At 56.1% G+C, this 12,760-nt stretch overlaps 1 protein-coding gene across 1 annotated transcript in view; it reads right to left on the bottom strand.

The window, feature by feature from the left end:
• The window catches only part of FAM120A (family with sequence similarity 120 member A), a 64,596-nt gene that overhangs the window by 14,805 nt on the left and 37,031 nt on the right, over positions 1 to 12,760 (bottom strand). The window contains exons 9-11 of the mRNA XM_056126817.1: positions 12,366 to 12,596; positions 9,975 to 10,149; positions 1,939 to 2,188 (exon numbers count right to left, since the gene is read on the bottom strand). Of these exons, the coding sequence (XP_055982792.1) occupies positions 1,939 to 2,188; positions 9,975 to 10,149; positions 12,366 to 12,596 (656 nt within the window). The remainder of the gene's footprint in view (positions 1 to 1,938; positions 2,189 to 9,974; positions 10,150 to 12,365; positions 12,597 to 12,760) is intronic.

The following is a 12,760-nucleotide window of genomic DNA, read 5'->3' as shown; positions in this document are numbered from 1 at the left end:
CAAAGGTCCCTCCCTCATCACTTACACTTGGAAGCAAGATATACAAAGTAAGCACGGTTCCCTACAGCCACTGATCTGAGTACTGCCAGAAGTCCTAATCTGACACTTTGGGCCAAAATAAGGTTTTCATTCATGGAAAGAAGGAAAAAAAAAAAAAGACCCATGAAATAAATGTTTTCATCAGAAGAAATGTTTCCATCAAAGTCCTAGACTTTTCCAACAGCTAATCGTGGATGAAGAGCCGGCGCAACTCTGCTCGGGAGCCTTTGGCGGGCCTTCAGGTCCACTCAGTCCGGAGAGCCCCAGGGAATCTGCACCTCCAGCCTGGTGTTGTCACTGCCCGGGCCCAGCCAGGAGCCCGCGGGCCAAGGAGCAGGCGAGGACCAAAGGGCAGCAGAAGCTTGGATTCTCAGCGTCAGAGCTGGGGCCGGAAACCGCATGCACACGGGCACACACAATGCATGCAGGCAGGCACACACACGAGCACACATGCGTGCAGGTGGAAGTGCACAGGGCGCATCCCTCAAGGAGAAGGGGCCGGGATGACCCATGCCCAAAGAGCGGGGGACAGGTCGGCTCTCTTGGTCCATGCAAACAAGGACAAGAATCCGGGAGCCCATCCCCTACACTGAAAGTCTGAGTAGGACTGCAATGTTCACAGTTTCAGGGCCCTCCCAGGAAGCGTCCACAGGGGTCCCAGAAAGACGCTCTTGACCAAGTGATTAGCATGCAGACACAGAGCCCTATCACTCTCTGGGACCACACCTCTAAGTGCAGAGGTGGTCAGTGGAGACTGAAGTTAGAAACAAAGTATCCATGAGGAGTACGGTGGGAAACGGAAAATGTCCCTTCCTGAGTGATAACAGAAGGGTCATGTACAGAACTCACTCCCCCCTACCCCCCACTTAGTCACACGTGCCAGTTCAAATCCACTTCACCCAGCAAAGCAGGGTCTACGCGGGCCGGGAGAGGCAGGGTGGGTTTCAGTTCCCGTCGATTCTCCTGGACGGAGGTGGGAGACACAGGGCGAGTCAGCCTGTGCATCTCATGATGCCAGGGCGGGCTGGGGCCCGAGACACGGGGACAACGCAAGCATCTGGGACTATGACCCTCCAGAGAGAAGCAATAACCACACTAAATTAGTAACTGGCAGCATTTTCCCCTGGCTCTCCTATTCCAAACAACATACAGCACTATTTCCTTTAATGGCCTCCAAAACCCTTCCTCTTTAAAGGACAATATGGGGCCACTGCAATGGGACAGCAGGGAGGGTGTTTGCCTTGCAAGCTGCCGACTGCGGTTTGGTCCCCAGCATCCCATCCGGTCCCCTGAGCATCACCAGATGTGATTCTTGAGTGCAGAGCCAGGAAGAAGCCCTGAGCTTTGTCCTCCCCACCCACTAAAGCACCACGTTTAAGATCATTACGGTATCTCCATGCCAGACCCGTCTACCTAGTCTGCAGGAGTGCCCGTCCACATTGGGGCTGCCCGTGGTCTCTTACTGTCACTGTCCTCCCATCGTTCATCAATTTGCTCGAGCTGGCCCAGTAACATCGTGAGACGTGTTGTTACTGTTTTTGACGTATCAAATAAGTCACGGGGAGCTTGCCAGGCTTTGCCATGCAGGCAAGATACTCTTGGTAGCTTGCCGGGCTCTCTGAGAGGGGCAGAGGACTCGAACTCGGGTCTGGCAGCTGGGCCGCCTGCAAGGCAAACGCCCTACCCACTCTACTATCACTCCAGCCCGTGGTCTCTTACAAATATAAAAATGTGTTTCCTGTGTGCGCAAACTTCTGGTGAAGTTCAATATACAAATCAGACCCACTGGGAGACTTAACAACAGCGCCCGATAATGAAAACAGGCCGATGGCAGTAGCACACAGTGACCCGAGCGGACCGTGGCTGCAGGCGGAGGGGCGCGGGGACGGGACCACCTACCGCAGGACGCAGCAGAGCACCGTGAGGTGGGTGGGGACGCTGGCGGGGTTGAGCATGGCGGGCGTGTCGGAGCGCATGCAGGCCAGGAAGGCGCGCATGCGGCGGTTCTTGTCCTCCACGGCCTTGCCCAGCCACAGCCGCTTCAGGTTGGGGCACGTCCACTCCCGGAAAGCAAGGGCCTCCACCAGCTCCGGGGTCTGCGGGGACTTCCCTTTGTAAGCTGCCCACTCTTTAATGATGACCGGAGAAACTGCAGGGGAGAGGAGAGGAGAGCCGGTTACTGCCAGCACAGCACACCCGGCGGACAGACAGACAGACAGAAACACAGCTCGTCGGGACCAGTCTGCAGGTGCCACCTCGCTCCCACAGACCACCGTCAGCGAGGACTCGGGTCTAGAATGTTCTCCTGGCCCTGTGGCAAGGCTCACTCAATTTCCAGTTAGGATACCAGTGATCTTATGCTCAACTGAATCATGCCTGGATTTCCCTAGGTCCCTAGAAGTCCTCACAGATTCCTTAAGCAAAAAGACATAACCAAATCAAGTCCTGGGGTCCTGTTTTACTCAATGTCAGCTGTGATTGTTCTCCTCATCAATGTTCTAATTAAAGCGACATTCAATAAATTATTATCCTAAGGCATGCTAGAAGAATGAATCAAGGACGTTAGGCTAAGCTTATAATATTTTAAACCCATTCATAAAGGGAGTAAAAACTGGTATAAATCACAGACACTACGTGGTCATATACATTCGTGGAAAATTGCATTTTTGATAGCTAGTCCTTTCTACATAAAAATTTTGACAATTAGAATTGAATAACACTTTGCATTTGGTAATCACCTCACCGGAGGTTTTCCAACTTTAACCAAGGTACCCAGTAAACTCTTATCCTCAAGATGAACAAGGAGACCGTCAGAGCCCAAACGCGCAACAATAAATTATACATTAGAAATATTCCATTAAAAAAATTCCAGTAACTTCACGAACCAAAGACAAACTGTCAAACTCCCCACTCTCAGAGGAAGCAAGAGGTTCTAGATTGGTATAATGCAAAAGCAACAACCTTCATTCCTATGTTCTTGTGCTCTAAGGTAGGTAACTCTTGCAAACCCATTTCTGGACATAATTTTCTTTTTTCCTTTCTTTCAGCACTGAGCCAGAAACTTGCAAGGCCCTGCCCAGCCATGCTCAGACAAGCCTGGTCACGCCACGCTCCAATGCCCGGGCCTGACTCCCGCCTGGTCCACAAGAAAGGACCCACTCTTTCCCCAAGAGGGAGACCCTGGGAGCGGACTGCCAGGAGCCAAGAACACAGGAAGCCGGTCCTTGTCTGAGGGACAGAGAAGCACAAACACAAGCAACAAGACACGCTCACACCGCCATTCAGGGCAGACACACACACGCGCTCACTACGGGTGCTATGCCCACATGCAATGCTGGAAGCCCAGGGACACAGAATGTATGCACACCCCTACACACACTCGAAGCAGGAGAGAGCTAGGCGTCTCCCCCATCTCCTGGGTCTACTGTGTCATGTCCCCATCCGCTGCTTTCTCACCAGCTCAGACGTGGCTTCCCAAAACCTTCCCGGCATTCCCTATTTGGAAAACCTTTAAGCTTTGTTTTCAATGTAGAAACACACTTCCAGTAGAAGATTTCATTCTCAAATCCCGGATGTTGGGCTTCGGCAGGCCTCACGTCCACGGGCCTCCACCGGTGGCTGGACACCGTCCCTGGAGTCCGGGCTGAGGGAGCCCTGGGCACTGAACCATCTGGAACAAGGTCAGTCCCTGCAGAGACCCAGCATGGTGCTGAAACCCTACAAGGCCCAAAGTCTTAAGTGCCTGAACCATGCGCGAGGCCTCTGGGCCCCAGTCCCGGGAGAGAGCCCAGCACCGAGGGGCAGCAACTCCAGGCTCACAGCACCAGGAAGACTCGACTGCTCCGGAAAAACATCCGCTCCTACCCCAACAAGCCCACTGGGATGGCTCAAATGGAAGTTAAGAAATAACACGCAGAGGAATGAAACACGTTGACAACACTCAGACTTTATTCCAGGAGCAAGCCTGATTTATTCATTTTTTGGTTTGGGGGCCACACGAGGCAATGCTCAGGGATCACTCCTGGCAAGTTTGGAGGACCACATGGGTGGCCGGGGATTGAACCTGGGTCGGCTGCATGTCGGGAGCACGCCCTACCTGCCGTGCAACTGCTCTGGCCCACGCGCTTTTTACTTTTAACTCTCCTCCACTTCATGCGGGACCTTCTACGGACACCACTAGCTGGCCGCTATGCTCACTTGGGCCTTAAGAGGCTCCTTGAATCAGACGAACTCCAGCTCAGTGCTGTGAGTGATGCCCCAGGTTCTGATCAGAATACAGCCCCCGCACCCACACGGACAGGGCTAGGACGGCAGGAACATGAGGGCGCACAGTGTTCCATCGGCTTGGGAGCACCCGTGACTGACACGCACACGCACACCAAGGGTCTGGGCTGGAGCGATAGCACAGCGGGCTGGGCGTTTGCCTTTTACGCAGCCGGCCCGGGTTCGATGCCCGGCATCCCACATGGTCCCCCCCGAAGCACCGCCAAGAGTAATTCCTGAGTGCCTGAGTGCAGAGCCAGGAGTAACCCCTGAGCATCACTGGGTGTGACCCAAAAAGAAAAAAAAAAAAAAGAAAACAACAGGTGTCTGATGTGATTCTCTCCTGGCCTCACATAGCACCAAGTCTTACAGAAGCAAAGACTCCGCCAGAGGCTCAGTGCTTTCTTACTGAGGACTCGGTCTAGACTCAATGCTCTTGAGAACAGAAAATACCCCTTCAAAATGTTGCTGGGGAGTGGGGGGAGGGGGAGTACACAGGACACTTATGACTGGGCTGTCGGCATCACCCAGCTGCCAGGCATGGCTCAGTGTCACATTCGAACACCACACAAGCCACCTTGATTACAGGGCTGATCCGGAGCCCCCGACCAGGAAAACAGCAGGTCTCACCCTATAGGCTACTTCCAAGCAGGTGCGGCTGCGCAGAGGCTGGAGTACTCCTGAGCTGGGGGCCAGGCACCAGACAAGGAGCAGAGAAGACGAGGAAGTGGCCAACAAGCCAAGACTGTCACCAAGGGTCCGCAGGCCAGGTTCTGTGCATACACACATGTCTGCGACATGAGCGTGTGTGTACATGTGCATATGCATGTGTGCGACGTGTCCACACACACATCCGTGGACAAGGCTGTGTGTTATACATGACATGTGCCCATGTGCGTGCAGGTGTGCACTGGGAAGGAGTTATTGCTTTACGTGCTCTCTTTACGGTGTGTGAGGAGAAAACATGCAAGTAACTAGAACCAGCCCCGACCTGCACTTCAGAGGGGACTTGGGAAAGCAGACAGTGTCTGTGTCAGCCCAGCAGAGAGTGGTCGTGGCCGCCATCCTCGGGCAAGAGCGTCTCCGACCATCACAACCCTCGAGGGCCGATATCACAAAGAGCCTTCCGTACACCCCTTGTCTCCGGGTCTGAGGCTGCTGTCGGGGGGTACCGCAGACCAACGTGATGTGGGTCTCTCTCTCTCCCAGGGGAGTCCGAGACACGGCTCCAAGAACTGTGTGGAAACCAGATCCATCAGGCAACTCGCTCCCAGACCCAGGGGGAATGTTGATTCCTGGTGTCACACACGGCACACTTGGATGTGGCGTGTGATGGCGTCCCGAGCACTGCTGGAGAAGCCAGTCCACACTACTGCTCCCTTGTCAATTACCTGACAAATGTGACGCTTCTTAAACAAATTAGATTAGGAAAGAGCAGTGCTTTTTTTTTTTTTAAACTTTGTCACTGGTTTAAAAAAAGTCAAGTCTTAAGCAGCAGAGGACAGGAAAATCCTAGATCACAGTACACCCGCCTTTTAGTCTTTCTTGCCTGTGGTTAACAGCCGTCTTTTACATGTCTTTTTCTCTAACCAACTCAATTTTGCGTTAACAGGGCAGAGGGGGTCCATTTTACTGCATGGATGGTAATACTCAAATCTACAAATCACTGGGCGTTTATCTTCTCTCACTGTTTGTTTTGGGGCCAACCTGGTGGTGCTCGAGGCTTCCTCCTAGCTCTGTGCCCATGTGCCAGGCACTGGGTGGGACGGGGACAGTGTTGTGGCCGCAGCTGTGTGCTGGGTGAACGCCTGAACCGCTGCACCATCTCTTGGATCTCTTCCTGGACTCCTGGAGCACAGCATAGAGCACTACCCCGCAGGGTCACACACACACACACTTCTGGACACACACACACACACACACACACACACACACACACACACACACACACACACACACACACACTCTCTTCTGGCGCCCAAAGCCCGGCTGGCGGGCATTGGCCCAGAGCAGCAGCCATGGGTGGCCACGGAAGAGCCTGGCCGCCCGGGATGGGGCTCTGCGCCCACCTGTCCCCAGTTGCCGCTTCATCTCTTCAGCCCCTTCACCTGCGGGGCCAAGTCCCACCACAACGCCCCCTTCACGCATCCTCCTCAGCTGCGGAAAGAGCACAGAAGCGAGGCACAGAACGAAGGGGAGGGAAGTCCAAGGGCAGCATGTGGCTCAAGGCTGGGGTAGCGGGCGCCTGGACCAGAGAAGGGCTTAGAAACGAAGGCTGGGCTGGTCCGCGGGAAGTGAAGGGGGGCGTGCGACTACCTAAGCATAGGCCTGCCTCCTCGCCTGTGGCGGGCGCCCACCCGCCTGCGGGTCTCTCACACTCCATCCAGCACACATCTGGATGTTTCACCCACACACGGCCCAAGAGGGACTGCGGGTCTGAGAGAAGTCCCTGGGGCAGTTTATGATGGAGAGTGAGACCAGCAACACCAGAGAAGGGGCCGGAGCAATAGTACAGCAGGCAGGGCGCTGGCCTAGCACACACTGATCCCCAATCGTCCCCCCAGAGCCTGCCAGGAGCGATTCCCGAAGGCAGAGCCGGGAGTTACCCCTCAGCATGGCCAGGTGTGGCCCCCAAGCCAAATCGCTTCCCTCTTCTCCAGATTCCAAATGCTGTGGTTGTCTCCTCAGATGTTCTGACCACTGAAACCAAGTTGGGAGCGATGTCCGGATCCACGTGGGCATGTGCGGGGCGCACAGGGCTGGAGGGTCTCCAGAAAGGCTGAGGTTCCGGGAGGGTCTGGTCTGAGCAGCAGGACCCACAGACAGGCGGAGGTTGCGTCGAGGGGAGTCGGCCAGCAGCAAGTCCTCCCCTAGATGTCAGTGCAGGTGAGAACCGACACTACGCAGAGGATCTGACCGACCCATGGTGATCGCAGCTACCACGGGGCCTTTGCAGGCAGAGGTCACGTCTGCACGTGGCTCTTGTCACCGGTACGTCCTTCCTGATGACGGTGATCTACTGGGCGCTTCTCTGGATAGGTCCAAAGTCCGGAGCATAATGAAGCCGACCTCTGGGGAAACAGCCCCTGTTCTCCCTCTTCAAGGCTCCAGCCCTGCATCAGTTCACCCCCACACCCCACACCTGTCTTACACAGGACTCTTCCCCTGCAGAAACCTCATCTGGTCTGTAAGAATGTCAACCTCCCACCCCACCTTCCTGCGCGAGGAGAGCAGGACACCTGGGATTGGGCAGAACTCATGCCCCACACTTCTGCCATGGACAACCAGGTGCTCCAGACCCCAAATGCCAGTTCCCCATCCTGTCACACCACACCCAAATCAATCGTTCACCGCGACTTTTAGTTTTTTTTGGGGGGGGGAGATGGGGCAGAGCAAGAAGGAGAGTTGGGGGTAGGTGGGCCACACCTGGTGGTACGCTCAGGGCTCATTCCTGGCTGGGCTCAGGGACAACTCCTGGTGGGGCTCAGGGGGTGATATGTGATGTCAGAGATCAAACACATATCAGCTATAAGCAAGAGTCTCACCTACTGTATTATCCATACCTCCAACTCCCCACCCACGTCTTTTGTTTTGTTTTGGGGCCAAATCCAGCGGAGCTCAGGGCTTACGCCTGGCTCTGTGCTCAGGGATCACTCCTGGCAGGCTCGGGGACCAGACGGATACAGGGCATTGAACCCAGGTAAGGCTCAAGCATCTTCACCGCTCTACCGTCTATCCAGTCCCCAGCGCCTGCCAAACACAAGGACACACGGGGCTGTGTCAGACCCAGCCCTGGCCGATGCCCGAGAAGGAGCTTCAGTGGCTCAGGCTCCCTCACAAGTTCTGTGCCACCTCTGGCCTTCAGCCACCCCTGGCCACCTCCCCCCAGGGACAAGGCCCACTCCCAAATCCGACGCCCCCCTCCACGGCCCTCTACAGGCCGCCCCGTCGCCCCAGAGCCCTCCCCCAAAACCACACAGGACAGAACTCAACCCCAGTCCCAGCGTCGGCCCAACTCCGCCCCAGGTCACCCGGGTCACCATGTACCAGGGGCCATCATGGGCAGCCCCCGGCCGCCTTGCCTTCCTGTGTCCATCACAACTGAGGTCGAGGCGTCCCAGCCTGGCTGGTGGCAGCCACATCTGCACGGTGCTACGGGCCCACTGCTCCTCCATCAGACACAGGGATACCCCACCTGCCATGTGGACGGGCACCCCTGGGTGCCCTGAGAGCTCTGGCTCATATCCGCTGCATCTCTGGGAGCCAGGAATAAAGCAGGGAAGCACCTTTCATCATCCAAGCTGGGGCAGTGGGGGGCGGGGGGGGTCTAGCATGAGAAAGCGGCCAGGGACCCCCGCAATGTCCTCTGCCCGCCAAGAGAGCTGGCACCAGGCCCTAGGCAGCAGCTGCAGGCAAGTGGGAAAGTCTCCCAAGTGGGCCCCCCCTGGAGACTGTGGGCCCCACTCACACGCCCGAGTCTATGGAGTCCAGCTCACAGCCTGTGCCCGCAGAGTCCCATTCACACGCCCGTGTCTGCAGGGTCCAGCTCACACGCCTGTACCTGCAGCAGGTCCAGTCACATGCCCACGTCTGCAGTGAGCAGGACAGAAGCCAGCACGACCCTCGAGCCACTGTCTCCACAGGCAATGACAGGCTCTATGTACTTATGGGGATGGGGTGGAAAACACACCCAACAGTGCTCAGGGGTTACGCCCGGCTTGGTACTCGGGGTCCCGAATGGCGGTGCCAGGGAGGCCATGAGGTACCAGGGATGAAACCTGGGCCTCTCTGCAAAACATGGGCTCTCTGCCTTTTGAACCGTTCCCCGGGTCCCAACAGGGCTCTACTTCATTCCTATTTACTATGGGGGGGCGGGGGCCACACTCAGGTGACCCGGGCCATGCTGGGAACACACTAAGGTCAGCCACCTGTCCAGTGCCCCACTCCCGCTCCAGCTCCGCTCCCCAGGGCTGAGAGGGCTCGGCTGTAATGCTGCCAGAGTCAAGCCTGTCTGGTCATCAGAAAGCCACAGGCTTTTCCCTGGAATTGCCAGTCCCTCTCCAGCCCCTGCTCTCCCCTCCACACCCCCCCCAGCCACCGCCAAGCCGACCCCAGCCCAGGGCAGAAAACACTCCGTGCCCGGGAACGCTCGTGTACCGCCATCTTGTCTACACACGTGGGGGAGACTCTGCTCCCGTTAGCAGGAGGCGGGCTGGAAGACCCCGCATCCCCTTAAGGCATCAGTGAGGCCCCGTCCTGGCCTCTGCCGCACTGCTGGGAAGGCCCTTCCGGACTCCTCATGTCCTCTGTCCACCCCCAACCCCACAGTCCCTCCGCTGTCAGTCAGGTGGTCCCAGGCCTCCAGGGGATTCCTCAATACCCCTGGACTTCTGGAGGTGCAGACGGCATCTGGGATGGCCAGGCGGGCTGGATGCTACCACGGCTGGTCCTGCCACCAGCAGTGTGGTGTCAAGACACCCCTGGACCGTGACCGGGGTGGACACGCTGTTCCTGAGGCTCATTTCCCGTCCTGAGACCCCCCTCCCCCAGGGTAGCCCCTCATTCCGCAGGACCACGCCAGGCGAGCTCCACCACGCCAGGGGAGGCTTAGAAAGTGCACAAGAGGTTACGAGGTACTGAGGAAAACAAACAATGGATGTCACAGTACATACATTCTGGTGGAAGTCTGTTCTTTCTAAAAGCAAGTCTCTCAGTTTTCTTTCTGCTTTCTGCCAAGCTAAACAGGACTCCGTAAACATACTGGCGAACCGGCCTATAGAGCAGGGCGGCGGGAGGCAGATCCTTGCTGGCTTCATCTTCAATAGAAACAGCAATTTTGATTTCACCCTTTGCATGGAAGAAAGCAGAATAATGTTGCACATTTTTCAGAATTTACAATCGACTCAGAAATACACTGTATAATCTCCAGTTAATGACAATCCATTCTAGAGCAATTGCTTAACGACAGTAAGATGCCTACGTGGAGAACGTTCGTTGGATAGGATGAGGTGTCAAAAGCACGTGCTCGAGAGACAAAAGGGTCTCCGTGATTCTACCTTTGATCTCGCAACAAGAGCCAAAGCAAAGCATGGCGGTGAGCCCCAAGTCTTTCAGACAATCTGAACAGGGAACTTCAGACAACAAGGAGAGAGAACGCTGAGAACGCGCCATGTTTTATTCGTCAGGGTGGTTGACATGTGAGAAAATTCATCATGTTCAATGATCTCTAGGAAACCCAAGAAACGAGCATCCTGAAAATGAAATGGTCTTTTTTCATTTTTTTAACCAAACTTTTCCATTGAATTTTTGTTTGTTCAAATCACCTACCCGACAACACTCTGAAATATTATTGCTGTTAAGTTCTCAGCATGTGACAGATAGGCCCCATCTAGTGAGCAGAGCGAACAGGTCCCGGGCACGGCCGGGTGCAGGGCCAAGGAGGGTGACCTGCGGGGCCATACGCTCCCCCAAACTGTCGGGGGGGGAGGGGCAAGGATGGGCCCGCCAGAGACCCTGCACCTCCGTCTTCGTGATCCACAGCACCAAGGCATACAGTTCAAGAGATTTTATTTGTTTGTTTGTTTGTTTTGGGCAAAACTAAGACTTACGTATTTTTATGATACAAAAATGCATTCACAACCTTCTGTGTCTGCTGAAGGCGTTGCCATGTGCCTTCAGCAACGGTTTCATAAGCCTTGTACTTCCCTGAGTATTATCAATTCCCACCTGCCTGCCCGATTGGAGAGCTCTGACCATTCGCATCACCAAGCTGTCCCCTCTCTGCAGCCACCGTCTCCCATCCCAACGGTTTCAGACCAGAGCTGCCAGCTTGCAGGACAGGGTCCCTTGAGCGCCCAATCTCCCCACCCCCGCCCCAGCGTAAAGAAAACTTTCAGTGGCATTTTACAATCCCAAGCGGACACTCGGGTTCCCGTTCCTCAGCCACACACCTGTGAAGTTAGGGGGCCTGGGAGAGAGGTGACAGCCTGCATCGCTCAGGCCACCAGCCCTGCCCTGCTCACACTCAGCGGGGGGCTGCACAGGGCGTTAGCCGCCCATGGGGGCGGGAAGCGTGGCACGTTCCAGCCGTGGCTCCAACCTGAGCCAACATCCCTTTCCCGCAGCGGTCACTGTTCACTTACCCATCTAATTTATGCTGAACCTGGAAAATAGAATGTTCACCTTCAACCATAACCCGAAAATGGGGGCGTTTAAGTGTGGGCCCATTATCAAGACGGTGGAGGCAATCACAACTCGCCAGAGAAGGGAAGGGGAGCTGAGTCACCAGAACTTGTCCCGGGTCTGCCTGCCACTGTGCAGTGAGCACGGCCTGTGCTGACTCTGGACCAGGGCACCGGCAGCGAGTCTGCCCCAAGCTCCGTTGCACGGGTGGCAGACGGATCACCCACAACGGACAGAGGGAAAGTCTCGCTGCATGTGGTGGACGCTGATGAAAACATGTCAAAAAATACACAACAGCAGTCAACCAACTCTGTAGGAGATTTCTGGCCACCCAAGCAAGTTGTTCGAGCACGGCACTCGGCAACTCTCTGAACCCACCAAGACCCCGGGCATAGGGAAAGCGGAAATACACACAGGTCCACTCAAGACACCGAGACTCAAAAGCACCTTATCCACTGTGTCTGCCTAGGCAAGCACACAGGTGAAAGAAAGACTGTGTAAAAACTGATTGTGTTGCGGGGGGTGGGTGGGCAGGGGCTGCTTTAAACCCTTTGTATATTGTTGCTGTCTGTTGTACTGCACCAGGGAACGGAGATCAAGTCACACCACGCGAGGTGCCATCTGACACGCTCGGGGGGTACCTCAAGGCAGACAGAGGACAAAGAAACCAGACACTTGTGTGTGTGTGTGTGTGTGTGCGCGCACACACACACACACACACACTGCTAGAGTTAAATCTGGCAGGGTATTAATGTGACACAGGGCATCTTGTAATCAGAGAAGGAAAGAAAAAGGCAGTGCTCTGGAGGGAGGCAGTGACGTGGTGGCCAGCGCTGTGCCGGCCAGCGCCGGAGCCGCAGCGCCCAGCAGCGCCCACATACCTTGGTCAGAACATGGAAGATGTAGGGGTACATCAGCCCCTTCTTGTGCCGGTGCTCGGCCACTCTCAGCACCTCTGGCGCCACGGGGGGCAGGGGCGGGGTGGTGATGTCCATGTGGTTCCGGGTGGGCATGGACAGGAGGCACGGAATTGGCTGCACGGTGCCCATCTGGCTGCCCTTCCCTTCCACCAGCTGGCTGCCCGGGGAGGCCGAGGATGAGCCGCCTTCCACCTACAGTGCGGCGGAGAGAGGGGAGACATTCAGGGGGCCGCTCACGCCGCCCGCGGCCGGCCAGCCGCCCAGCGCAGAGAGCCCCGGCTACGGGACAGCCCAAAGCCCCACACACACCGACCTGGCTCTCAGACACCGAGAGCGACCACCACAGGGAAAGGGAA

This window comes from Sorex fumeus, unplaced genomic scaffold, assembly GCF_029834395.1.
Source record: "Sorex fumeus unplaced genomic scaffold, SorFum_2.1 ptg000063l, whole genome shotgun sequence".
NCBI classification, from domain to species: Eukaryota; Metazoa; Chordata; class Mammalia; order Eulipotyphla; family Soricidae; genus Sorex; species Sorex fumeus.
Note: the sequence above shows the minus strand (reverse complement) of the source record. Positions and strands in the feature narration are given on the sequence as shown.